General features: G+C 35.6%; 1 protein-coding gene across 1 annotated transcript in view; it reads left to right on the top strand.

Annotated features, from left to right (window-relative positions):
• Itgbl1 (integrin subunit beta like 1) overlaps positions 1-26079 on the top strand; it is a 201941-nt gene that overhangs the window by 164337 nt on the left and 11525 nt on the right. Inside the window, exon 8 of the mRNA XM_048421997.3 lies at positions 9621-9737. Coding sequence (XP_048277954.3) covers positions 9621-9737 — 117 coding nt within the window. The remainder of the gene's footprint in view (positions 1-9620; positions 9738-26079) is intronic.

Raw genomic sequence — 26079 nt, forward strand, 5'->3', positions numbered from 1 at the left:
AGTTTGCTTCACTTTGCACAAATTATCTGAAACACTTTCCACGGAAGCATCTGTCTACCATTTTCACTGTTGTGGCCTCTTTCTCTAGGAAGCAGCATTTGTTCACTGTGTCCTTTCTTTTGTATTTATCTTGTAGATTGTAGTTATGAAAACCTACACACTTGTGTGTAGTTTATCACTGGTGTGAAAGAGAAGTCAGAAATTACAAAGGACTCCTCTGTACTGACATGTAAAACCTTAACCCTGGAAAGACTAGTTCTCCAATGGTCCTGTCTCCACTAAGAAGGAGATTCTGACCATGAACATCGGCATAGGTTAGACCTTGTATGTGATGATTTGCATTCTTTGACCCATGTCTTCCATAATAAAGGATGAGGCATGATTGTTTTTGTTCAATGTCCTGTTAATTGTGTAATTTTTATTCTGGTGAGTTTGGTGTTCAGCAAAGGGTTCTTTACAATCTGATACCCTGTAGCCTGCCAAGACTTGAGAATGTGTAATTTGTCAGATACTGCATATGAGCAAACTATGGTTGTTTTAGAGATTAGCAGAACTGAGGAACATCCCATGGCTGTGTGACTAGAATCACATACATGTCTTTGACTATACACCACCCATTGGACATCCTTTTGCAGAGGCATTAGCATTCACCCATCTTTTGCATAAACATTCCTTAAATTTTAGCTCTCTCTCACACGGCTAGATTATTGTGACATGGCTCTTCTCTAACACTGTCTTGCCTCTGACAATGTGGTTTCTGTCCTGCAGTTGATCAGAGCACAGCTTCTGGGCAGTCACAGTTGCAATTTTAATTTTATAGGTTGCATCACTGTGAACTGCACTTCTTGATTAAACATTTCCTGACAATAATTCACTAATATTTTAACCTTGCATTTGCAAATTTTGGGGTACCTTTATATGAGTGAAGTATTTCTATCAATATCTAAGGTTTGTATTGGAAAGAAAATGAGGCTTGAATATTATTTTAATTTCAGAAACTATGTAAGGTTGAAATAATGAGATAAAATCCTTTGAAGGGCTAGATGATTGCCCCTGTGATGTTTTCCTGATGTACTGTTAAACCATTAGACATGAATAAGACCTGTTACTTCTTTTCCAGTTTTCAGTTTTATCGACTGTAGGGAAGACACAGAAAATCCTATTATTACAGCATTTATTCACATGTCTAATTTCTTCAACGATTGCATGGCAACTTCTTGTTCTAAGAATGAATGTCCAAATAGAAGAACTGACATTATTTGTACTTTAAAATCAGAAGTAAGCTTCCTTGTGTAAAAATTGATGTGTGATGTAAATGTGGGTGGTATTCAAAGGATTTTTCTTCTTGTTTTGAAATAGAAGGCAAAGGTACTATTTCACCTTCAAATCTTTGAGGCAGGATTATTTCATTCTCCAAACAAAAATATTTGTTCTTAAATGAAACAGTACAGAATATTATAATTCTCAAATGCTTAATTTCTTCTCATAGAAATTTCAAGGGAACTTAGGATGCATTTGGCAGGCACTTTTTTTTCTAGTGTAATCAGGTTGCTATGGTAAACCTATTATTTTAGGCAAAGCAGGACTGTGTTAGTAAAGTGCTAATCTCTTTTCTGTTTTATGTGAGTCTCTAATTACTCTCCAACTACGGAGCATATACTGCAAGCACGGTTTGCACAATTTTATAAAAAGAGAAAAAATAAGGTCATAGACAGTGTGCCTGCTGTTACCTTCCTGGCAGGTGCAGTCAGTATGAAGGGGCTCTCCTTAAACAATTTTATTCCAGAGCAGGAAGTACAAATTATGGTTGGTTTAATTGAAGAATTAAGTGATAAGTAAAGTGAACAAATTTTATTCAAGTAAGTGAAATAGATCCCAACATGTTTTATTATTAAAATATATGCAAAAATAGTGTTATTTTAATACAATGATAATGTGTGATGTTTGTGGAACAACTATTGGGCACAGATGCTTAGAAATGCCCATTGTTTCCATTACACCTTTTAGCATTTACAATAATTCTGGGAAATGTGCTTTAGTATTATTCCCAACATTGAAATAATTATAAATGAGGTCTAACTTATTCTTCTAAACAATTATATTTACTGAACGATAGGCCAAGAACAAAATCCAGCCCTATTTAAAGTTAAGAATGTGACTGATCTAAAGGACTTAAGTTCCAGTTCCCATGTTGGTGGACTCACGAGCGCCTGTGAACTCCCTCTGTGGGGCACAGTGTAAAGCCCAACACTGAAAGCTAAACCCTGCATTACCAGAATCTTTTACTATCTCTATATATTATGCCTATTCATAAATTTTACCTTTATTCCCTGGTTATTAGTGGCACTTAAAAATATTACTTATTATTGTGTCTTTAATAGGTGGCATGATAAGTGGTATTCTTTGGGCTGACTGAACAACAGACCTGTGATACACGAATACTGATATTCCAGAGTGTTGAGTCTCGTTGAGCCTATCCTTGAATAACAATATGTGTGTCACACTGTTTATAGGAAGTACTGTTCATCATATAAATAACACCATGTGAAATATGGAGTAGAAGTTGCATTGGGGTTTGCATACAAGGCTATGTGGCTGCAGGGGAGAATTACTAAGTCAAGGAAGAAAACAGAGAATGAAAGGACTCACAGAGAAGAAACAAAATATGAGGGACATATATCCTGAGGAACAAGAATTGCCATCATATTTTCTTTTTTAAAAAAATATTTATTTATTATGTATACAATATTCTGTCTGGGTGTATGCCTGCAGACCAGACCTCATTACAGATGGTTGTGAGCCACCATGTGGTTGCTGGGAATTGAACTCAGGACCTTTGGAAGAGCAGGCAATGCTCTTAACCTCTGAGCTATCTCTCCAGCCCTGCCTTCACATTTTCACATAGCCTTTTATAAGCTTTAGAGTATTAACTTCTACCACAGATAAACTTTTCAAGAACAATACTTCTAGTCAGTGCTCTGTTTTCATCAGTGTGACTTATATCTGCTGTGAATGTCCCCTTTTCGTTAACTAGTTATCATTTATATTTGATCTTATATATAGGTTCATGAAATCATATATATGTACATATATATGTAATAATATACTTAAGGTTTCCCTAGAAGTATGTTTACTCAGTGTGTGCTTTAGCAACTTATTTGCTTGTACTATTTTTTTCTTTGAATAATTTAAAAAGCCTTTTTTTTTCTGGATAGGGTTTCTCTGTGTAGCCTTGGCTGTCCTGGAACTCTCTATAGACCTAACTGACCTCAAATTCATAGGATCCACCTGTGTCTGCTTTCCAACTACTGGAATTAAAGGTGTGGACCACCACTGCCCAGCTTTAAGCAGTTACTTTTAAAACATCAAATTTACCAATGCTTTACATTTTTGGTTTGAGAATCATGTTTGCAATAGCCTTTTCCAGCTAATGCTTAGGAAAACTCCATCATATTCCTCTTTCAATATTTTGTGATTCAATTTTTTAATTTAAATGATGACTATAACCAGGCTACAATACACAGCCTCAAACAATCTAAGTAACAAAAAAGATGCTAGGAGGAATGGTGGATTTCCTTGGGAAGGGGAAATAGATGAGGCCCTGCCTCTTGGCTCCATCCTATCCAACATAGCAGCGATATGTTCACTGCCTCTGAGCCATAATCACTGCCCCAGCTCCTGGGACACAGCAGGTCTATGTCACCATTTAGCAACTAGTAGCATGCTGCTCACAGACCACATTTAAGTGCGGGACCTACTGAAATATCTAGAGCCATTCCTGCTACCAGCACAAGCTAGGAAGCTGATCTTAAAGAAGCTGAGGAGATTTTGCTGCTAATGCTAAATCAGGAAGCCTTCTCTTAAAAGGAACCATGCCTCTGCTTGCGGCCAGCAAACAGAGCCTATCTGAAAATATATGGCTACCAAGAAGCTTCAATTGACTCCTGTTTTTTCGGGTCTAGAAACCCTCTTTTATGTGGATCCATGACCCATGTTGGGCACTATTTTGTAAACAGAGACTGCTCATTTGTTTGCCAGCTGCCCAGACCCAGATAAACCCACAGAAACTATATTAATTACAATGCTATTTGGTCAATGACTCACAAATATTCCTAGCTAGTTATTACATCGTAAATTAACCAATTTCTATTAATCTTTGTATTGCCATGAAACTGTGGCTTACTGCTAAAGGTTCTGGGCATCTTTCTTCTTTAGCAGCTACATGACGTCTCTTTGACTCTGCCTACTCTCTCTCTATATCTCTGTTTGGATTTCCCACCTGCCTTTACTCTGCTAAGCCATTGACTGAAACATCTTTACTTATTATCCAATAAAAACAACAAATATATGGAAGGACTTCCCACATCACTGTCCTGCCAAGTCCCACAGCTGTTCAGCTCAAAAAAAAAATTCAGAGTCTTATATTAGTTATAAACTGTTTGGCCTATTAACTCAGGCTATTGTTAACTATCTCTTACAACTTAAATTAACCCACAATTCTTGCTTATGTTTAGTCATGTGGTTTGGTACCTTTTCTCAGTAAGGCATTCTCATCTTGATTCCTCTGTATCTGGCTGTGACTCAATCTCTGCCTTTCCTCTTCCCAAAATTCTCCAAAATTCCCACCTATATTTCCTGTCTGACTACTCGCTAATAAGCATTTGTTTGCTTGTTTGTTTATTTGTTTTAACTTATAAGATGGACAAATTTTCAAAGTGTATAAGAGAGCATTCCCCACAGCAGATAAATCTCTTAGGGCCTTTAGGATGAATCTATGCAATAATACAGTGAAAGTTCATTAATTTTGTGTTGCTAATATTTTTGTATATAAGGCAATTTCCATTTTGTTAGGTGGGTTACTGTTAGAATGTAAAAACTTTCTGATTTAGTATGCATTCATACCTTATGTTTTACTATTTTAATGCAATTGCAATTTTTATATTTTATATGAAAACATATGATCTGATAATAATATCTTCTTTTCTGTTTGATTTTGTATTTTTTTGTTCATTTGCACTATTAAGAACAATGTCTTTCACAAGCATGTTTCTACCTAATCTCTGATTTTGAATGCTATTTATTTACCATGATATAGGATATGATTTAATTTGACTGGGTTTTTATAACACTAATTGAATTACTGTTTAATTAAGGAATACAGCAGTCGGTTCACAGGGGCTAGGTATAGCTCAGCCATGTGTTGGAGCTTCTTAATGATGTAAGACAGTTTTAGAATAAAGAGGATGGAATATGATTTGAGAAAATACAGAAGAAGACATTCCAAGAATGAACTTGCAGACAATTCAACATTCAATATTTGCATAAAATGGGAAGACAACAGGATTTACTGATCAAAACAGGATACATCTAACAATAGCCTGCAGAAATTTAAAAAGAAGAGATCCCTACCACTTCTGAACTACAGTATAAAATAGTGCAGGGGACTGACCAGTATGATCACTGAAAGTATTGCTGGTCAATTATGTTTCAAAATAATTGCAGTGACAAAGATGAAACTGGTGTTATAAGAACTGTGACCTCTTTTGAGTTTCTTGATCTGCACTGCACTGCTGAGCAGCTCATTTGTATCTAAGACACTTTCTGTCTCTTGCTCATCTGTGTTTTATTATAGCTACCACATATTCCTCTGGACCACAACCACCAAACTTGCAGTCTCATATTAGAAAGAGATTGGTCCACTCTTCTCCTGACTTTGATACTCAGCCCCTCCCTCAGACTACTTATTTACAAAGAAAAGCATGATGCTATATGTTTTCAAAGACCATGGTTTTTTAAAGGCAGTACATTTGCTTCTGGGAGAGTGTGTGAGTATCTCTACAGACAAGGTTAGGGATGGGTACAAATTAATATGCAAGTGCTGATTCTTTGATAAGCACAGAACAGAACTTTTGAAAAAATATATTGCTGTCACTCCAAAATGGTCAGAAAATTTCATATGAATGTGAAATTTTGTTTTCCTTATTAATGAATATGTTTAAGATTTTTGAGATTGTTGATTTAAAGAGAAAGAATCCCTAGGAAAATTCAACTCTTTCTATATTTAATAAAAACAATTATTAAAAACATTTAACTTTCCATATACTGATTCTAGTCATTTTAGTTTTGTCATTTTTGGAGTTAGAAAAAATGATTGGAAAAATATTTAATATTTGATATTACAATCATTCTCTAACTATCTTATCCATAGGCAGTGTTTAGTGAAATGAAAGAGCCTCTTTAACAGAAACAAAAAATATAGTCATAGCTCTCTCTCTCTTATTTTTGTTTTTTATTTTATTTTGTTTTTGAGTCATGGTTTCTCTGTGTAGCCGAAATGTCCCGAACCTTGTTCTGTAGACCAGAGCCTCAAACTCAAATATTCTGTCTACCTCTGTCTCCCAAGTGCTGGGATTAAAGGCATGAACCAACACTTCCTGGCTGATATGTCTTTTTTGTTTGACAAGACACTTCCATATTTAATGAGAAACTTTACATAAAACATAATATTAATAAATATTTGTTAATGTATTAGAGCACATTTGACTTTTGTTTTATGTTGTGGTTCTGGTATTATGAATGCTATGTATGTTTTTCCTATGAAGCTCCAATGATGGCTCTAAGATATACATATGTCCATCTTTGAAGCAAAATGTTTTTCATCTTGATGATATAGAAAAAGCAAAAATATAAATTAAAATTTAATTTAAATGAGATATATTTTAATCTGCTAAATGTCCAGTTATACATATATCTATGAGCTGTGAATTTTTTTTGTTTTTATTGAGATATACATTTTTCTCCACTCTCCTTTTCTTCTCTCCCCTTCCTTCCTCTCCCGTGACCCTCACACGTCCAATTTATTTAGGAGATCTTGGATTTTTCTATTTCCCATGTAGACTAGATCCATGTAAGTCTCTCTTAGGGTCCTGTTTGTTGTCTAGGTTCTCTGGGGTTGTGAACTGTAAGCTGGTTATTCTTTGCTTTGTGTCTAAAGACCACTGATGAGTGAGTACATATTATATTTGTCTTTCTGGGCCTGGGTTACCTCACTCAATGTTTTTTCCTGGACCCATTTTGTCAGTGCCCTGAGTTAAAGTATTTCTGGGGTTTATGTGTCATACGTGAAATGTGTAAAATCTATTTTTACTTGATCTCTTAGTTATCTTACTTCCTTTATTATTATTCTTGCATATTTATTTACATAAGCCTTAAAATGCTGCATAGTTGAGATTACTGTCTTATATAGAAAGTATCATTGTACTGGCTTTTTGTATTAACAACTCTCTATGTTATCTACATTTAATAAGAGTACGTAGTCCAATTTAGGATAGAATATACCTTAGATAAGTTTTTATTGGATAATATTGGTCATATTGACTGAATTAACATCATATCACATAAGTTTTCATCTTTCTGAATTGTCTTATAAACCAAATAGTCTTTTTCATTTATTTAAATCAATAAATTATAGTGATTTTTATTGACAATATATCACAAAATGGCACATATTAGCATTAGACATATATGCCATGATTCTCCTTTATAGTTGTTTGTGAAACCACATTCATATCTTCAAAAATTTAGAATAATCTATAAAATTATATAATTTCTTAAATAAAAGTAGATTAAATTGAACTTTTTTAGACTTAAGATAATAAATTGAAATACCATCATTTTTCTAGTTCAGTAGCTGAGACTTTTACTAACTCCTAACAAGATCAAAAACTCACTGATAGTTTGGATTGTGAAGATCTCACTGTTTTGATAAGATTTAGGCATGATTATCTAGTATGAAATTCTACTCAGTTCCATAGTAGTGAGGTGATAATGACAAGAGACAAGGAGCAATTCTACTATGTAACCACAGATGAGTGGGAAGATGGTTTTAGATAGAGTTCAGATGTCTACTGACTTCTCACTTTGGTGGGATTCTACAGATGAGACAGCAGAAAGTACAAAAGTAGCAAAAAGTAAGATACACTAGTGATACCAGTGTCTTCAGTGTACAGCCACCATTGACTGTGTGTTTTATTCATGGGATAAAAGACATTTTATTGAAAGTTCAGGGTCTGGATTTACTTGATTCATTAGTCTCTGTAGCAGCCTGGAAAGGCAGTAACACACAAGATACAGGTTGCTGCTGCTGGCTGCTGTGCTAAGCTCTCTGTTTCTCCGAAGAGTCTGTGCCTTTCTTTCATCCTTGAGAACCAGAACTATAGTAAGAAGTTTTCTGTATCTCCATTCTGGCCACCAAGGGTGATAAAGGACTGTATTCAAGACGAGACCCTATTCTGTTGCTGAAGCTGGCACTATTCTTAAGTAGAAAGAGCAGTTGTTCTGAAGCCAGAAAAAAACACTGATTTGAAAGTATCTCATTATTCACAGTATTCAAAGGGGACACTCATCCTATCATTCCTGCCAGAAAGACTGAATCACTGCATTAGATCATTTGTAATTTCAGCTCTGAGACTGTGTGACTCTAAATACTATATTTCTTTTCCCCCATCATCACCAATTCTAAATTTCTTTAACAAGATACAAGTGCATTGCAAAGCCAGCCCTGAAGCATCACGGGATCATGTCAGTGGGTGTGTAATTATGATTGTTGGGCTAATGACTGCAAGTAACAGATGTCTTGAAGCACTATCACCCAGATGAATTTCTGGCAAACTGGCCTGATTTCTGAGACAAAAGGAAATTTCTTCCTATGTGGTCTCATGATACTATATTAAGATATAATATAAATTAATGGATAAGTAAATAAGATTTAAAGTTAGTGATAATGGATATAAATTTTGAATATAGTATTTATTTGTTGATTCACCATGAACAACTACTTAACCTTAATGATATCTCAATTTCTTGTCTTGTCAAATGTATATAATATACTAGTTAATGTTTGGTACTATAAAAAATGGGACAATGCAAAGAATCAGTGGTTGGCATCTAGGTAGAACTGAAAAAATATGATGGCAAGTGTTCTCTCACTAGCTGATGTCTTCCTTAAGCACGAACCAAACTCATTCTGTAACATGTTTGTGCTTTGAGAATTTAGGCTAAATATAATACATCTTAGGAGGTCATGAGTTTTGATATTTGTTCCATATTAAAAGAATTCTCTGAGCTCGGAAATTGTCCACAAATAATCACTAAGTTATCAAACAGAAATTTCCCATGATTATTTTTTTCACATGTAATGCTCTACATCTACTCAAAAGAATTTTAAAATAGTCAAATTATGTTAAATTAAGTGAAATATATACTGATTATATATGAATATTGTATGCATATAAGATGTTTTATTGCAATCATTTTAATAATTTTAATTTGAAGTACATTCAAGCTAAAGTAAGTATTAAATAGTTTTGTCTTAAACTTCTCCCTCAGGGTTGATTAAAACAAAAGTAGCCTAAAAAGCCTAGCAAACTTCTGTGCCAACCACTGTCCTTCCCACCCCCAGGTTTCTTAGCATTTGTGTCTGACCTTTATCACGCTAAAAAGGAGGTGGAAAAAGCATTTGCTGGATACTTCAGGAGATTTGAGTTATGAACATGCTTGTTTCTCTGAAGGCCCTTCTGAGACTGACTTTCCTAACCCTGCTCTTTTTGAATACCTTGTAGGCAAATGCGAGTGTGGCAGATGCACTTGTTACCCTCCAGGGGACAGCAGGGTGTATGGCAAGACCTGTGAGTGTGATGACCGGCGCTGTGAAGACCTGGAGGGTGTGGTCTGTGGAGGTAATAACCAATCTGTCAGCCTTACGTCATCTTACATCAGCCTTACGTCGGATTGTTTTGCCTGCCCCTTTTCATTGTTTACCCCATTTAAAATTGCTGTTCAAAGCAGTTAAGGAATATGCCACTACACTTTAAAGATTTATTATTACTTTTATAAGCAAGAACTCTTGACTTGGGCATATGTGAAAAGACTGTCTAATCCGAATCAATTTCTATGCTAGTTGATATCAAGTAAAAGCTTTCTATGCGTGCTGACATTCTACCGTGATTTCTAGTATGTCACTCAGAAACACTGATGGAGAAAGGCAGTTTCATGCAGAAACTTGGAGAAGAAACTGTAAGATTAAAGTCCAAGTTGAATTGTAGAATAACAAGTGAAAGAAACACAGGTTTTTTTTTTTCTTGCTTTTGGATGCCAAACCATCAATTATCCAATAAAGAACAGGGCAAAGCAAGAATAGTCCGCAGAGTAAAATGAGAAGATCAAAGTCCGAGAGATGGAACGCTGACATGATCATCATCCAGGAGAGGGAATATGTAACTGAATTACTCTAGTTCTGTCAGTCTTGAAACATTTATATTAACAAGACTGATACTGCTTGTATCCTTTGACTATTATTTGGCAGCTCTCTTACAATTAATCTGTCTATCTAAGTTAATAAATATCTACCTTTCTGTGTACCTTGCTCTATAGTATACTCAGAGTCACAATTTGAGTCATAGGGCAATGTTCTTTGAAGTAACCACTGTTTTCAGGTGGTTTCTTGTGTTGTTATTTATTATTATTGAAGTTCTTCTTTCTTCATTTTAATGTTGGGAAATGGAGAGAGGGTGATGATTAGTACCAATAACTCACAAGCGACAGACCAGGATTTGAGCTTTCACACTCGTTTCAAAGATATATTTCCTTACACAGTGGAGCTCCAGAGTGGCATCAAATTGTTTCCATAGAATCAAGTCTCTTGCAAACCCTAAAATGGCTCCCTTAGTTGAGATATTTACTTCCCTGCTCCCATATTAGCTCCCTAGGTCCAAATGAGGAGCAGAAGGTGGGAGAACATGAGCAAGGAAGTCAGGATCACGAGGGGTGCGTTCACCCACTGAGACGGTGGGACTGATCTAATGGGAGCTCACCAAGGCCAGCTGGACTGGGAGTGATAGAGCATGTGATCAAAACGGACACTCTGAATGTGGCTGGCAATGAAGGCTGACTGAGAAGTCAAGGACAATGACACTGGGTTTTGATTCTACTGCATGGACTGACTTTGTGGGAGCCTGGTTTGTTTGGATGCTCACCTTTATAGAACTGTATGGGGGAGGGGACCTTGGACTTCCCAGGGGTCAGGGAACCCTGACTGCTCTTAAGACTAGAAAGGGAGGAGGAGGGGGAGGGAAAAGGGAGGCGGGGAAGAGGTGGAAATTTTTAATAAATAAATAAATAATTAAAAAATTGTTTCCATAATGCCATATTGCTTTTAGATTAGCTTAATATTAGTTCATTAATATTAGCATTATCTAAGATTATTATTATTAATGTGTCACCACTTAATTCGGATGGCAGTATATATATATATATATATGTAGATAGATAGATAGATAGATAGATAGATAGATAGATAGATATAGGTATAGATTATATAGATACATGAAGCTTAACAGGTATGTGGAAAGTCCTGTATGTACCTTTCTATTTGTTTACCTTAGTCTTGTTGCTCAGTTAGGGACAGTGCCTTCAAGGTGGGATCTTCTCATAATGACCTGGTATTGTTTGTTGTTCTTTCTCTTTGGAACCCAATGTTTACCTAACATAAGCCTCCTTGCCTAGTGTAATTGGCTGGCTTATTTGAAGTGTATGATTTGGTAGAAATCTATTAAATCTCTATGTACATTACATTGCATATTATTCCTCCATGAACATCATTATCAAAAATGAAAACAGAACCTGGGCAGTGGTGGTGCACACCTTTAATGCCAGCACTAAGGAGACAAGGCAGGCAGATCTCTGTGAGTTCGAGGCCAGCTTGGTCTACAAGAGCTAGATCCAGGACAGATTCCAAAGCTATAGAGAAACCCTGTCTCAAACCACCACCACCCCAAATGAAAACAGATTGTTCACCTGTCACATGAGACATCCTATAGAAGGGTTTTTCTTGAAAAGTTCTAAGCATTACATGTGAACACCCTTCTGTATTGTCCATCTAAACAAAGCTGACTCTGTCCCTGAAAGAATATACTTCCATGATCCAAATTAGTAAAATGCCCATGGATAAACCTGAGCATCATTCCTTCCATGTGCAAAGAGAAATGGAGTTGGATCAGAGCTTAGACCTTTCTGTAAGAGACCTACAGGAATCATGTTCCAAGACATAGATTAGGTTGCTGTTTGTTAGAAAAGGTAATGGGAACTGGAAGATGTATCATGAAAGAAAGGGCATTTATTAATAAAAACTTTGTGATTAGAAATACATGTAGGTCCAACTAGAACTTTATTCCAGTACAAGAGACAAAGTTCTAAAATCATGCAAAACAAAATTCTCACATATCCATCAATCATTCCCTTATTCACACTTCTAGGCATTTATTTCCCTGCTATATCAGCATGACTCACAAGTGTGTGATCAGCTCCCATGGCTGACAGTAACCTTCAGGTAGTGGAGCTCAACAAAAACAATAAGGATGAACGAGTATCAGTGAAAACCTGTTAGAGCTACAATAATATGCTTTAAAAGAACTCAACTCTTATGTCAGGTTTCTTCTCTGAGGACTGCAAAAGACAGATCAGCATGTTTTTATTCTTTGAATACTCTCTAGATTTGCTAACCATTCAGTCTGCTATTTCTTGTACAGTGCTTATCAATAGAATAGACAATCTCTCTCTCTCTCTCTCTCTCTCTCTCTCTCTCTGTCTCTCTGCCTCTCTCTCTCTCTTTCTCTCTCTCTCTCTCTATATATATATATATATATCATATGTGTATGTATATATGTATGATATCAGTACATATGCATCGATACTCATATGTCCTATCCTGCTATAACTGACATTCAATCCATGAGCAACTTATACTCACTTAGATTTCTTGTTTTTTCTTTACTCAGTGCAGGTAATGCCTCATAGGCTCATAAATATACATGTTTAGTCTCCAATTGAAAAGACCCCTTTTTAGAAAGGAGGTATGGACTTTTCAGAGGAAGTGCAGCCTTATTGGCGAGGTAGTTGGAAAGTAGGCTTTGAGGCTAGACCCAGGGTCACTCACCTTGCCTGCTCCCTGTGGATCAGAATGTAAGCTTTCAGTCCCATGTTTGCCGGCCTTCCTGACACCATGTTTCATGCCATCATGGAAATGGATTAAGCCTCTGAAACTGTAAGCAATCCCCCAATTAAATATTTTCTTTTTATTTGAGTTCCTTGGTCATGTTGTTTCTTCAAAACAATAGAACAGTTACTAAGACACCAAGAAATTTAGTGAGCACAAGATTATATTTTTCATGGATTTTTAAGTTTGGCCAGGAATTTGCTGGGGCCTAAATACACCAGGAGGCACTTCCTTCCAGTGCTAGAGAAACCATAAGCAGTTAGCTAGAGCATATTTAGTCATTATCATTTGATTTGATTCTTAGTCTATGTTCTAGACCTTTATTGACTAAGAAATTACATACTTATCTAATTTCCTAGTTTGATATTTATTGCAAACATTGTATTGATACAATGATCTCTGAGCATTCTTCAGGCTTGTGAATAATAGAAGTCTTAGAAGTTCATCTTGAACGTATTATGTTTTTAATAACTAAAGTGAAGTTTATTGCTAAACTTTGAAGTTTAAGTGTCTTGAGAAACTCAAATGTAGTTTAAGTAGGTAACAACACCTGATTCACTTTGTCTCTTCCTCTCTCACCTGTGTGCTGGCTGACTCACAATTCGGAACCTGATTCTCCAGAGCAAGTGTATCCTACATCCATATACATACTGCTGAATTTTATTGCTCAGTTAGGGACAGTTCCTACATAGAGATATCATCTCACAATGGCCTGATCATATTATAAGTAAGAATAAAGAGCCAGAAACACTACATATTGCTTACTAGTCATCCATGATGTTCTATCTAATAATATTTCCCAACAATAAAGGCCAATGTATAGTCAGTCCTTTGTATTTGTTTCACTAATGTGATCATGTTGAACACTGAATTAACAAATGTGGAATCATCAGACTGAAGAGAAATGCAGTATTAGATTCTTGCCTCTGGTCACAATATTTTCAATGATGGCTCAATGTATAATTCTTAAAAATTTTGTTCAAACATACTTCATTTGAATATAACTGAGTAATTAATATTGAACTCAAGTCCTTATCATGTCTGATCAAACCTTACTTAACATGTATATTTTTATTTAAGACATATCATAACATTCTTGTATTCAGGAAAACAAAAAAAGATATACAATACACTATCAGATGCTCTTTGAATCAACAAAATGAGAACACAAAGAAAAACAAAATGTAGCATTGAAGTGACCAGATAAAAAATAGTATTTTAAGGATTTGAAAACTAAAACTAAAAATGAAGAAAAATGTGACTTTTTTTACCCTAACCAGAAATGAATCTAAATCACAATATTTTCTACCATTCCACATACACGCTCTCATCACTCTGTGAGTAGTGATATTACAGCTGTAAATAAATTTCGAAATAAGTGAATCTGCGAATGCAAATCTAAGATTAGTGACAATCAGCTATAGTTCATTTTAAATGCCACTGGAAAGGTGAAGGTTGCCTCTTACCTTAGTTTTGCACTGATCTTCACATTGTGATTTCATTAAGCTAGTGAATAAAAATGTTGCTGTTTTAATTTCTCTTTTTTCCTGATTATTGTTGTCTGGATGACATTACATGAGCCTTGAGTGTTTTAATATCAGGGTCTTTTCCTATTTCTCAGCTACTCTTAAAACACAAGAGCTCTTCCCTTAGGGAAGATGTTTAAACCTGAAGCAATTTTGACAATAAAGTCACAGTACAACAGCATTCCATAAGGAAGTCACAAATTCTCATGCTTTTTTATAGCTAGCAATAAGCATGATCTGCATTGAGGGGGACCTAAAACCTATGTTTGAGGAATCACAGTGTGGGCTCCTAGAGAGATGAAGCTCGTTTTCTGAAATAGAATCATCAATATCTGTGCCCTATAGTGCTCTTCTTGAAAGCAGAGTGCTTTGAAATAACAATCTGAATATTTAGTTGAACCTGAGAAGAAATGTAACACCAGAGGATAAGCAGTATTTACAAAGGTCCCTGATTCAATAGTATTAGTGAAAACCAGGGTAGGCCCCAGTGACTCCTGGGTTTCTTTGCAATGAAGGAAGGAGGTGGAGCTCATGCTTTACATTTGCAGTTGCCTCCTTATTGAAAACACTTTTTTTCCCACGATGTCAACTGCAATGGAGAAGTTGGGAAATACCACAATTTTACCCCTTTACCTGTGTTCTCCTCCTTATCTTCCCCAGTTCTTCTGAATAATGTCACCCGATCTGCTTCCAAATGACACCATTCAGGAAACTATTTTACTTTTCTTCCGTGTGCAATGCCTCTGCAGGACATATAATTCATGGAGTCTTGTGATTATGAATATAATCAAACTCCATTCCTCTCTTCTTTTCCTCCGTCGTCTCTCCCTCAATTCAAGTTATTTTCAAGCTAAGCATAAAAGAACATCCTTCAAATAAATTAGAAGTTCGGTGAGATACAGATAAGTTAAAGAGAAAGTAAAAGCATTTCCTATTTTGGGAGTATAGAATTCTCTGGAGTAGACTTAAATTGGATTTATAACAGGTAATATTTGGATGTTGGTCTTTTATGTGAAAGCATCTAGGTTTGAGAAGGCTAAGCAAAATCATAGAGATTAAAAAGTACTTGTTATTTTGAAGAAATATTTCATTTTCTTGTGCTTCTAAAAATATGTATTCATTGTAGTTTATTTATATGTGAGTATGCCTAAGGATAAATGCATGCAGATACCCGTCAGATTCCTTGGAACCGTAGTTGAAGGTGGTAATGAACTGATTAACATGCATGCTATGAACCAAGCCTAGGTTTTCGTCAAGAGTAGTAAGTGCTCTTAACTGCTGAGGGATTCTTCCAGCCACATTTCTTTCAACTTTAATTTATTCTTAGTTGCCTTTTAACCTTGGAAACACTTTGTTAGGAGCTTTTATTTACAATGAAAATACTTCACCTCTTTTTGCTAAACATTATCTTAAATACTCCTTTTTTAATGGAGAAAAGGTTGTTTTTATTCTTATTTTTTTATTCATCTTTTAATCAGCATACAAAGTAACACAATACGTTAAATCATTTTCATACATTCTTAGTTTTGGTCTCTTCTGCTCCATCTTTACGCCCTCAGTTTTCTTACTTCCACTTTTCTTCCTACTCTTCATGTGTCATTTTATTCTTCCAAAATTATCCCCTAAGTATCATCTTCCCCCTCTTGTGGATGCCTTTCTAATTATTTCTGAGACTATATGCACACTCCACCAAAAAAATACTCTTATGTAAATGTTAGACGCTAACAACATAAAGGAGAAAATAAAGCATAGTATTTATCCTTCTGATCCTGGGTAAGCTCACTTTATATCATATTTCAGTTCTATCTCTTGCCTGCACATTTCATGATTCATTTTTCGAACAAATAATGAAATGTAAAAATTTGCTTTTAAATGAGCATTTTCCTTTGAAACACTTAACTAAAGAACACAGCAAAAACCAAAGTGAAATTCATTGATAAAAATATCACCTAAAATGATATCTGATGACATTTTATTGTATTTTATTTTAGGTTTCTTTTTTGGTGACAAATTCTTTTCTTATCTAAATCCATAAACCTCATTTAAATATTTGGAAATATGGTTAGTGAAAGTCCAAATTCTCTAGTATATTAAATTGCATTGATTATACAGCTGGTACCTCTTACATCAATTAACAATCAAGTCAACCCACACAGATAAGCCCATGAACAGTCTGATCTAAACAATCCCTCAATTAAAACTCCCTTCTCAGGTAACTGTAGGCCATGTCAAGTTGAGAGTTAAAGTTAACTAGAAAGTTAGTATCCCTCCTTTTACAGATAGCCAGTGGTGGGCATGCCATTACTAATTTTGAAACATATGGACACTATTCTAGATTGGGCTTATAGAATAAATTTAAAATTTTGAGTTTGGACCATTTGATCAGTTTACCACCAGGCTGATCCATGGATTCACCTTGAAATTTAGTCTAGAACTCTGCATATTCAGGATTTAGCCAGAGAACTGAATAAAGCTTCTAATTCAAAAGAAGAGAATTCTTTGAATTCTAATTCAAAACAGAGAATACTGTTTTGAGAATACAACAAATATGTAAATCCTAAACATCTGTATGTCTACCTAACCAGCAATCATGCAAAAATTAAGAACCAACATTGTTAATCCACCCTCTAACACTAAAACTAAAGATTATTAAACCCATTCTGGCAGGTTAAGATAATTTATCAATAGTACTCATAGGTGAATGTAACTAATTTCATAAATCTCAACAGTTCAGTTTTGATTAAACTAAAATTAAAACCTCCAAAAGAGTCATAATAATGGCAAGAAAGAAAATCAGCATGATGTGGGACCTTTCTTCATCTAATTAGCTTGTGTGAGTCATGCTCCATCACCACACAGGGTATGCAGATTTTTCTCTAACCATTTCTTAACAAATAAAATAGATATAAACTGAAAATTGACATGAATTTCTTCTAAAAAATGTCAGTCTTTAAAGATGCTTTATTTGACTGATAGTTCTTTAGATTTGTTCCTTTTCAGCACTGTATGATTTTCAGATTCCAAAAAGAGAATATATTCAGATGTTGGTTCACATGTGTTTAATTATTTTAGTGAGCATGAGCTTAATCAGAGACTTCCCTCCTGCACACCCTATGCCCAGGGTGAGAATGAGAAATGGACTGCATATTGTTTTTTTTTTAATTGCCCCTTGTTCCTAGAATAACTGCCCAGGGGTCCAATTTAAGAAGCAAGAAAGGATAATGAAGAGCCACCTCTTAATTACACAATCAGTTTCCATTTCTTCTGGGACTTCTCTAGCTCATGACTGCAGTTCTAAGGAAATCATACAGTCTGCAATTACAAATTCAGCAATGTCAGGAACTGTTGGGTCCCTATTCTGATGAAGAGGAAGGCTTCCTACGATGAATAACAGAACATTTAGGGGAGTGTCACCATAGACATTTTAAAATCACATATCAGCCAGAACAGTGCTTGGACAAAGTTGTTGGCCCTCTAATTTTATATGGTGGCACTCCTTAAATGTGTTAGAATCCACAAAGTCCTAAACCTTTTCTGTTATCACTTGTGCTATGTCCTGTTCTCAAAGCATAAAGTTTATTCTCATTCTCCTAGACATTCTTTAATGTGTCCATCTTCCAAGGAAAAAAGAAAAGAGGAGGAAGAGATACAAAAGAATGGATACATGTTGCCTGTTTGTCCCATTCTCCTTGAATAACAAGTTTCCCGGAAACTTCACCAAGAAAGTTTCTTTCGTGTCTCATTTATTAGAACCACGTCATATGGCCATTGTAAATCAGGTACTTTTTATGTTGGACAGATTATCACCTCTCTGAAACAAACAAAAAATTGAGGGTTCTCTTAATATTAAAAAAGGGAGAAGGATATTAGACAAATGGGGTGAAGTGCTAAACCTAATCATGAAAGATAAGATGGGTTATTAGAGCATAATCACAGTGGTTTTAGGAACAGATTAACAGAGGACAAAATGAGGTGCATCAGGAAAGGTCATTATCCCCAGTAGACACATTCATCATATCTCACACAATTGGCAGGAGTTTCTTATATCTGAATTATTTACAGTATCAGCTGACCTATATGGCACTTGTCCTATGCCTAGCAATATTAAGAAACTAATTTTTAAAAATATTATCTAGATTGACTAAATGTAAATACCCGTCTATGGTGAGTACTGCACTAGATAATGAAGTGTGGTGTATTCTTAGCGGATATTTTTGCATGAGGGAAAAGAAGACAATGAGGCAAGACAAGCATGTCAGACAAGTCGAATGGGTTTTTGCTTATGAAAAATCTATTATCTGTGCAAAGACTAAGGAAACTGGGCAAAGGCAGTTTCAGAGCCTTGGAAATAGTTCATTAAACTCAACTCTAGAGGTAATCTCATAATGCTCTATTCTGTGATATTTTTTGCCACTAGCAGTAAGGTTGTTCTCAGAACAGGTTATTTCTTCAGAGTTCTGTTGGCACTGAATACTTTACTCTATAACCTTCAATGGTGATATGACAATGGTTGTCAGAGAAAAGTTGGCTTGAAACTAATTATCTGCTTGTATTCTTTTTTTTAGCTCAAAATTTCAGAAACATTGTGCTCAGTAGGCTTTTCTTCTATGACATCTTTTTTTCTTTTTATCTTTTTTTTTCTTTTGCTATGGTCTTTTCTTCCTGCGGTAAATTGTACTCTTTGTCTGGCTTTTCTTTTTGTATCATAGCCTTAAAATTTAGAGTTTGTCGGAACTTATTCTCCCTGGATGGACTCATTCACTTCTAAAACTCAAAATGGCATGTTCTATTGTAAACTTCAGAATGTATTTGCTGGGCATCAGTCCCAGTCTGTTACCTGAGCTCCAAGCAGCTTGTTATCTAGTTATCTGACTTCGTATTCCAGTATCTCTAAACTGAGGAGATTCAACAAAGGGAAAATGCTCTCCCTTAAATCTCCTAAAACTTCTTTATTTGATAAAGTGTATTTTATTACGGTTTTGTTTTTTCAATACATGTTACCTGCAGTCTCACAGCTTATCCCATAGGCCCATGTTCTGCCATCAAGACAGAAAGATAAACAGCTTTTTCTCCTCATTTCCACTTAGACTTGATCATCAATAGTCTAGCATATTCTCTAAACTCACATGCCCAACATACCCAAACCCACTAAGTTACTTAAATGAAGTTACAAGTTGTAAATTATGCCACATCATCTGGCTTAATGTCCTCTGTGATTTTCCCATTCCTCTTAGGACAGATTCAAATTCTTTACCAATGATAAATAACTTGTGTTGGCAGAGCTTTCTATCCCATCTAGTCCCACTGCTTTTCAGTCACAAAGAAACACACAGAGGCCTACATTAATTATAAATTGGTTGACCTATTAGCTCAGGCTTCTTATCACCTAATTCTTACGTCTTACATTAACCCATTTTTCTTGTCTGTGTTAGCCACGTGGTTTGGTACCTTTCATCATGGGGTATTCTCATCTTGCTTCCTCTCTGTATGGGTAATGACTGCAGAATGAGCTTTCCTCTTCCCATAATTCTCCTGTTCTTGTCTCTGTCTCTAATTCCTGCCTGATCACCCCTCCTATACTTCCTGCCTGGCTACTGGTCAATCAGCATTTTATTAAAATAATACAAGTGATGGGATAGAAGACCATTGTCCCACAGCACTTCACCCCTCTTTTTTTTCCAAACAAGAACTCTGAATCTAATATCCTTTGTTTAACTTTTTGTCCAGACCATTATCTATAACAGCTTGTAATTGACACTCTAAACAAAGATAAATATCCATAGTCAATTTTGGGAGGATGTGGGCATAGTTTTCCAGGCTACTTCATGCTGGTTGGAGGTGTTGATAATCCTATGGAGACCTAAAGAAATTTTAGAATTATGATCAAGTCCTGACTAGAGTATCCTGTGAGGCTTGATCATCTCAGTCAGCAGTCTTCAAACTTTTCTGGGTTTAGAACTCAGTTCTGTGTCATCCACTCCTATTGGAGATTTCTCAGTGGGTTTCATTTATCAAACCTGATTTTTTCTTAACCTTCAATGAATCCACAGCCTTTTATTTCCTGTGGAAACAAAAGCAAAACCTTTTCAAAGTAACATATCTTTTGACTTCAATTTTGAAGTCAAGCCATTTTCAAAATACCTATCTTGGATTAATCAAGCAGCATTTGTCATCAAATATGTTTTAAAAGATGTTGTTGCTTCCTCAGTCATCATACAATTCAAAGACATCACAATAATATACAGTATCCAAACTCTCTGTGTATTTTTCATCTTTAGGTGGCTTTAATTTAGACTCTATTTTTTTCTTTTTAATTTTCAGTTTTTTGAGACTAAGTTTCTTTGTGTCTCATTGGCTGTCCTGGCACTCACTATGTAGACTGTTGTCCTTGAACTCACAGAGATCCACCTGCCTCGGCCTCCCAAGTGTTGCAATTAAAAGTGTATGCCCCCACACATTGAATTCACAGAGATCCACCTGCCTCTGCATCCCAAGTGTTGGGATTAAATATGTGTGCCACCACACCTGCTTACTCTCTTTTTTCATTATTTTAAGGACTTTGTCCTTTTTCTTTTCTCTCCCAAACCTACATATATTTTTTAACACACTGTAAACCATTTGGAAGTTTTCTTCATCCGAATCTATCTTTACTGTATATTTCTTTTTCTGACCACATGAGTCTTTGATCTGCAAAGTGAAATGACTAGGATTAAAGTTGTGGCTTTGATGGCTAGATCCACCCTATTTCTTAGCTTTCTGAGAGTCTAGTCTTATGGTAGAGGTACCGGCTGGAGCCATGTTTATTGCCACAACCCTATGGAGTTACAAGGTCTCTGCCTCCACCAAGAAGCATGCTGTCAGCTATTCATAAACACCCTGCCTGTACTTCCTGTCTGGCTACTGGTCAATCAGTGTTTTATTAGAAATAATACAAGTGACAGGATAAAAGACCATTGTCCCACAGAAAACTTGCTACGAACTTCCTTTCTGTTGGATTAATCATTAAGTCATTTTTCTTCAAACAGTTGACCTTCATTGCTCAAAACATGCCCAGCTCTTTCTTGTCCCAAGGATTTCTAGGCTCCATTCCTAGAACATTAGCTTCCTGGCCCCTACTCATAACTGGTTTTGCTGAATACTTCTCTAGTACCTTTGTTGGCCCTGTTCTCACTGTTGAAGACAGTAACAGCCTCCAGTAACCCAAGTGTATATTTTGCTGTGACATGTAATAGACTGTAAATGAAAACAGGGCCAATAGCTCACTTATTCTGCTATATTCAAAATTAATAGTGTAATACCCAGTGCATACATTTCTAGAGTTGATGACTGAATTACAGTCACATTAAGAATACACTTTAAAAACTGATTAAAATTTTAACTAAAGGGAAGTTGTATATAAATGACAAATCAAAATTTAAATGCCAATAATTTGATGATTGTCTAGCATACTTGCCAATTTTAGTTTGTAAAACAATGTGGTAAAAAAGCTAATAAATGACAAATATGATTCCTTTTTCTTCCATACAAATTTCATATTGTAATTTTCTCTGTGAGGAGCTATTGACCTTTTCTCAGTGATATCTTAATTAATTGCAGAATACCTCCCTTGACACTAGAGATTTCCATGCAAAGTTAGAAACAAAATCTAAAGAAATTTTAAAGGAAGGCTCAAGATGTAGCTCAGAGTATAATAAAATGCTGAAAAATATGTATTTGCCTTGAGTTTTAATCCAAGTAACACACACACACACACACACACACACACACACACACACACACCACTCAAATAGAAAATAACCTCAGAGGGCGTAAATGATTCCTACATGTATATACCAGAGAATTCTTTATGGAAGTGTACTCAGTCATTTTCTGTGATTTGTAGACTAGGCAGGGCCTGAATATATTGAGATGAGAAGACATTTCTACTCCAGCAAGTATGAGATGCATAGGGTCAGTGATATTAAAAGGAGGAGAGTCAAAGTAAGATTTAAAAGTAGCTTGGAACACTGATTTTTAGGAATCTAATGAATATTAAGGACCTCCTGATTGAACAATAGGGAATCCCATAGGACTAGTAGGATATCTGTGATATGAAGTGTGGGCTAGGGTATTGTGAGCAAGACTGTGAAACCTGGCAGGAAGGTATCTCAAAGGTTTATGATGTTGTGTTGTAGGTACTACTAATAGGACTTGACAGCTCCCTTTATTGAGAAAATTAAAGACAATCAATAATTATTCAAAACATTTTGAACTGAGCATCTAGAACAGCTGTGCATTTAAAAGAATTGGAAAATACAAAAGGATCACTTTTGGAAAGAACATTTCGTAGTGAGGTTAAGAAGGTTCTAATTACCATGGAAACAGAACAGCAAGTAGGGAGTCATAGGAATAGGGCCTCAGGGGCTTTATGTGCCTGGAGGAACAGTCCTAAAATCTTTAAAGTTAACAGAAATCTCATGAGTTGGTTTGGATAAATGACTCTATTGGTGAAGCACTTGCAGTAAAAGTATGATGACCTAAGTCTGATCTCCAAATCCAGTGTCAAAGGCAGAGAAAATGGCATAAACAACTTTTTGAAAGGCAAAGACATAAGAATAACTGTGCCTTCTAGGCCAGCAGGTTAGCCAAGTCAGAAATCTTCTAGGTCAGGAAGGCATCCTGCCTTAAAAAGTAAGGTGCAGTTGTAGGTGATGGAGAGATGGTTCATTTGGTTAAGAGTGCTTGCTATTCTTCTAGGGGACTAGATTCTGTTCTCAATCCTTCAAAGATTTTTCCAACCCCTTCAGGCACAGCACACACACATACACAGATGCATGCTCACACATGCATACACAGGCACACAGGCACACGTGCATGCATCTATGCACACACATGTACACACACACACACACACACACAGAGAGAGAGAGAGAGAGAGAGAGAGAGAGAGAAGACAAAGAGATAAAGACACAAAAATTCCATGGTTTGGTTAATTGTTAAGAAAGACTATACACAGATAAGTAAAGACAACTAAAGAAAGGCAATGAGATGTGGTAAACTTTGTCATCCAGACTGCCAGCTTCAAATAATGACACAGGGACTTCTTATTAATTATGAAAACTAGGCTTTAGCTGAGGCTTTTTTCTAAGGAGTTCCTATAACTTAACCCATATTCTAATCTATGTTCTGCAATGTGGCTTGGTTACCTCTCTTCAGTGTGTCATGTCTGACATGCTCTGAGTTTGCTAGTGTCTCTACATTTCCTCTTGCCAGAGTACTCTGTGTCCCTGGAAGTCCTGACTAATTGACTAATTTCTTCTTGTCTAGCTATTGGACATTAAGCTCTTTAAACACAATGACAAACACAGTGACACATCTTCACATAGTATGAAGAAATATTCTGCAACATTTCCCTTTTTTTTTCTGTCTGAGTAAGAATGGAAGGTTTTAATTCCGACACAAAATTTTCTTTAATAAGAACAATTATCAAGTAAGGATTACATTCACAAGGTCCAATACATATGTATTTGGCAAATTCAGAGAAAGTACTCTATTACGTATCCTATCTGAGTACAAAATTTTATACCTAAACCAATTTCTATGACAACTTGTATTGCCATCCTAAAAATAGCTTTTTTAGACCTTAAAACATCTTAGGTAATCAACTTAAGCTTTTATGTCTCTCAACCTTATACACTTTACATCTTTTATGTAAGTTGCTTTTTAAATTTGTTAATAAGGAAGACTGTATAACTATCTGGTCTTCAATCCCCATCAAAGACAAAAGAAGCATAAAATATTCCTTGTGTAAATAGGAAATGTAGAGCAACCTACTTTCAAAACTGGAGAAATAACAGAGATACCAGATTGCTTAGATAGTCAGACCAAGGTTCCTCTACACCACTGGGACATCCATCTTAAACCTACAAGCCTAGAATGTACAACAGACTTTTCTGTGAAGCAGTAAGTTTTGAAGGATTATCCTACCATGTTTTGGCAAAGTTTGGCAGTCACCTTTTGTGCACTTCCTGTCCATTTTGGACTGAATTCTGTCAGCAGTTGGAATAAAGTACAATTTCTTGCCCAGTGGTTAACTTTGCCACAATGAAAGCAAACTTTATATTGAGGTTCTTCCATGTCCATCATCCTTTCTTGAAGCAAATTATTGCTGTCAAGAGCATACATGTCTTACTGCCATAAAAAGCCTTATGTTATTAAAACACCTTAAATGGCATATTTTATAGGTCTCTAAAGCATCTGAATACTATTCATTTAAAATATCTCTCTGTTTAACATTGAAAACATACATGATCTGACTACAAGTTTAATTATTATAGATGACTAACTACTAACCTCTATTTCTTAATTATAATTTTTACATTTTTAAATAAATGACATAGGTACAATACCTTAAACAAGAGTAGAAACATATATAGAATATGTTCTAACAAAAATACATTTAAATTTGTACCAATATAAAAAATTCATACAAATGTAAAATATTTGAGATTAGTAGTTGCTTTTTAGTTTTAAAGTAGATAATCTACCCTTTTATCTTATTATTTATCCATCCCACAGTTTCTTTTTAGAACAAGATCCCTGAATCTAATCTCTTTTTCTTAGTTTTTTTCCTGATTATGACCAATAACAACTTGTAAGCTCCCCAAAGAAAGATAAGCATCCACTGGAGGATCAGAAACTGCCTACTCTAACTTTTTGGAATGTGGATTTCATGATCTCTAGACTGCTTCCTATTGTTGGGGGGTGATGACCTCTTTAGGGTTCTCTGAGAAAATTGGGATAACGAATAAGTCCTGGGAGTGCTAGCTGTATTATTATTTGTTTAATCTCTGTGTGATAGGAAAGTGTAGAGATTATATGAGATCCTGGCTAGAGTAGTCTATAAGGATGGACCATCTCAAGTAGCAGTTTTGAAATTATTCTGGATGAAGAATTTTGAAGAAACTGCAACAAAGGCATTCTGGGAGGCTGAATCACCTGAGCTACTTGTCTTCATTGCTGTTTGGTCCTTTTGCTCTGAAAATACAGAAACTTTTAAAGGTAACATATATATCGGTATTAACCCAAGAACAGAATGTGCAGTGTATATAAGTCAGCTAAAGATGGCATTCTGTTTTTTATTTGAGCAGGGAAAAGGCATCTGTCAACTTTATCAGTTTATTTGGACTGTATAACCAAACCTCTGTCTATGACATATTAAAGAATGGTACGTCTTAAGGATCCTGAACCCAACAAGATTTATCCTCTCTCATCAAACTCAGAACTGTTTCCATGGAGAGGGATCAGCTTACACACTACCTGTCTTGAGTCTTTCCTAGTTTTTTCTTTCATGTATTTACCAAAGTTCTCAGGAAGTCTCCCTTGTCAAATCTGATTTCATTTAACTGTGAAGGAATCCATAGCTGTTTGTTTCCTGTGGAAACAAAAGCACTACCCATAACACAGCATACTGTTTGACTTCCATTTTGAAGCCAAGATATCCTTAAAGTATATAGGCTGGCT

This window comes from Myodes glareolus, chromosome 12 (assembly GCF_982192425.1).
Source record: "Myodes glareolus chromosome 12, mMyoGla1.1, whole genome shotgun sequence".
Lineage (NCBI taxonomy): Eukaryota > Metazoa > Chordata > Mammalia > Rodentia > Cricetidae > Myodes > Myodes glareolus.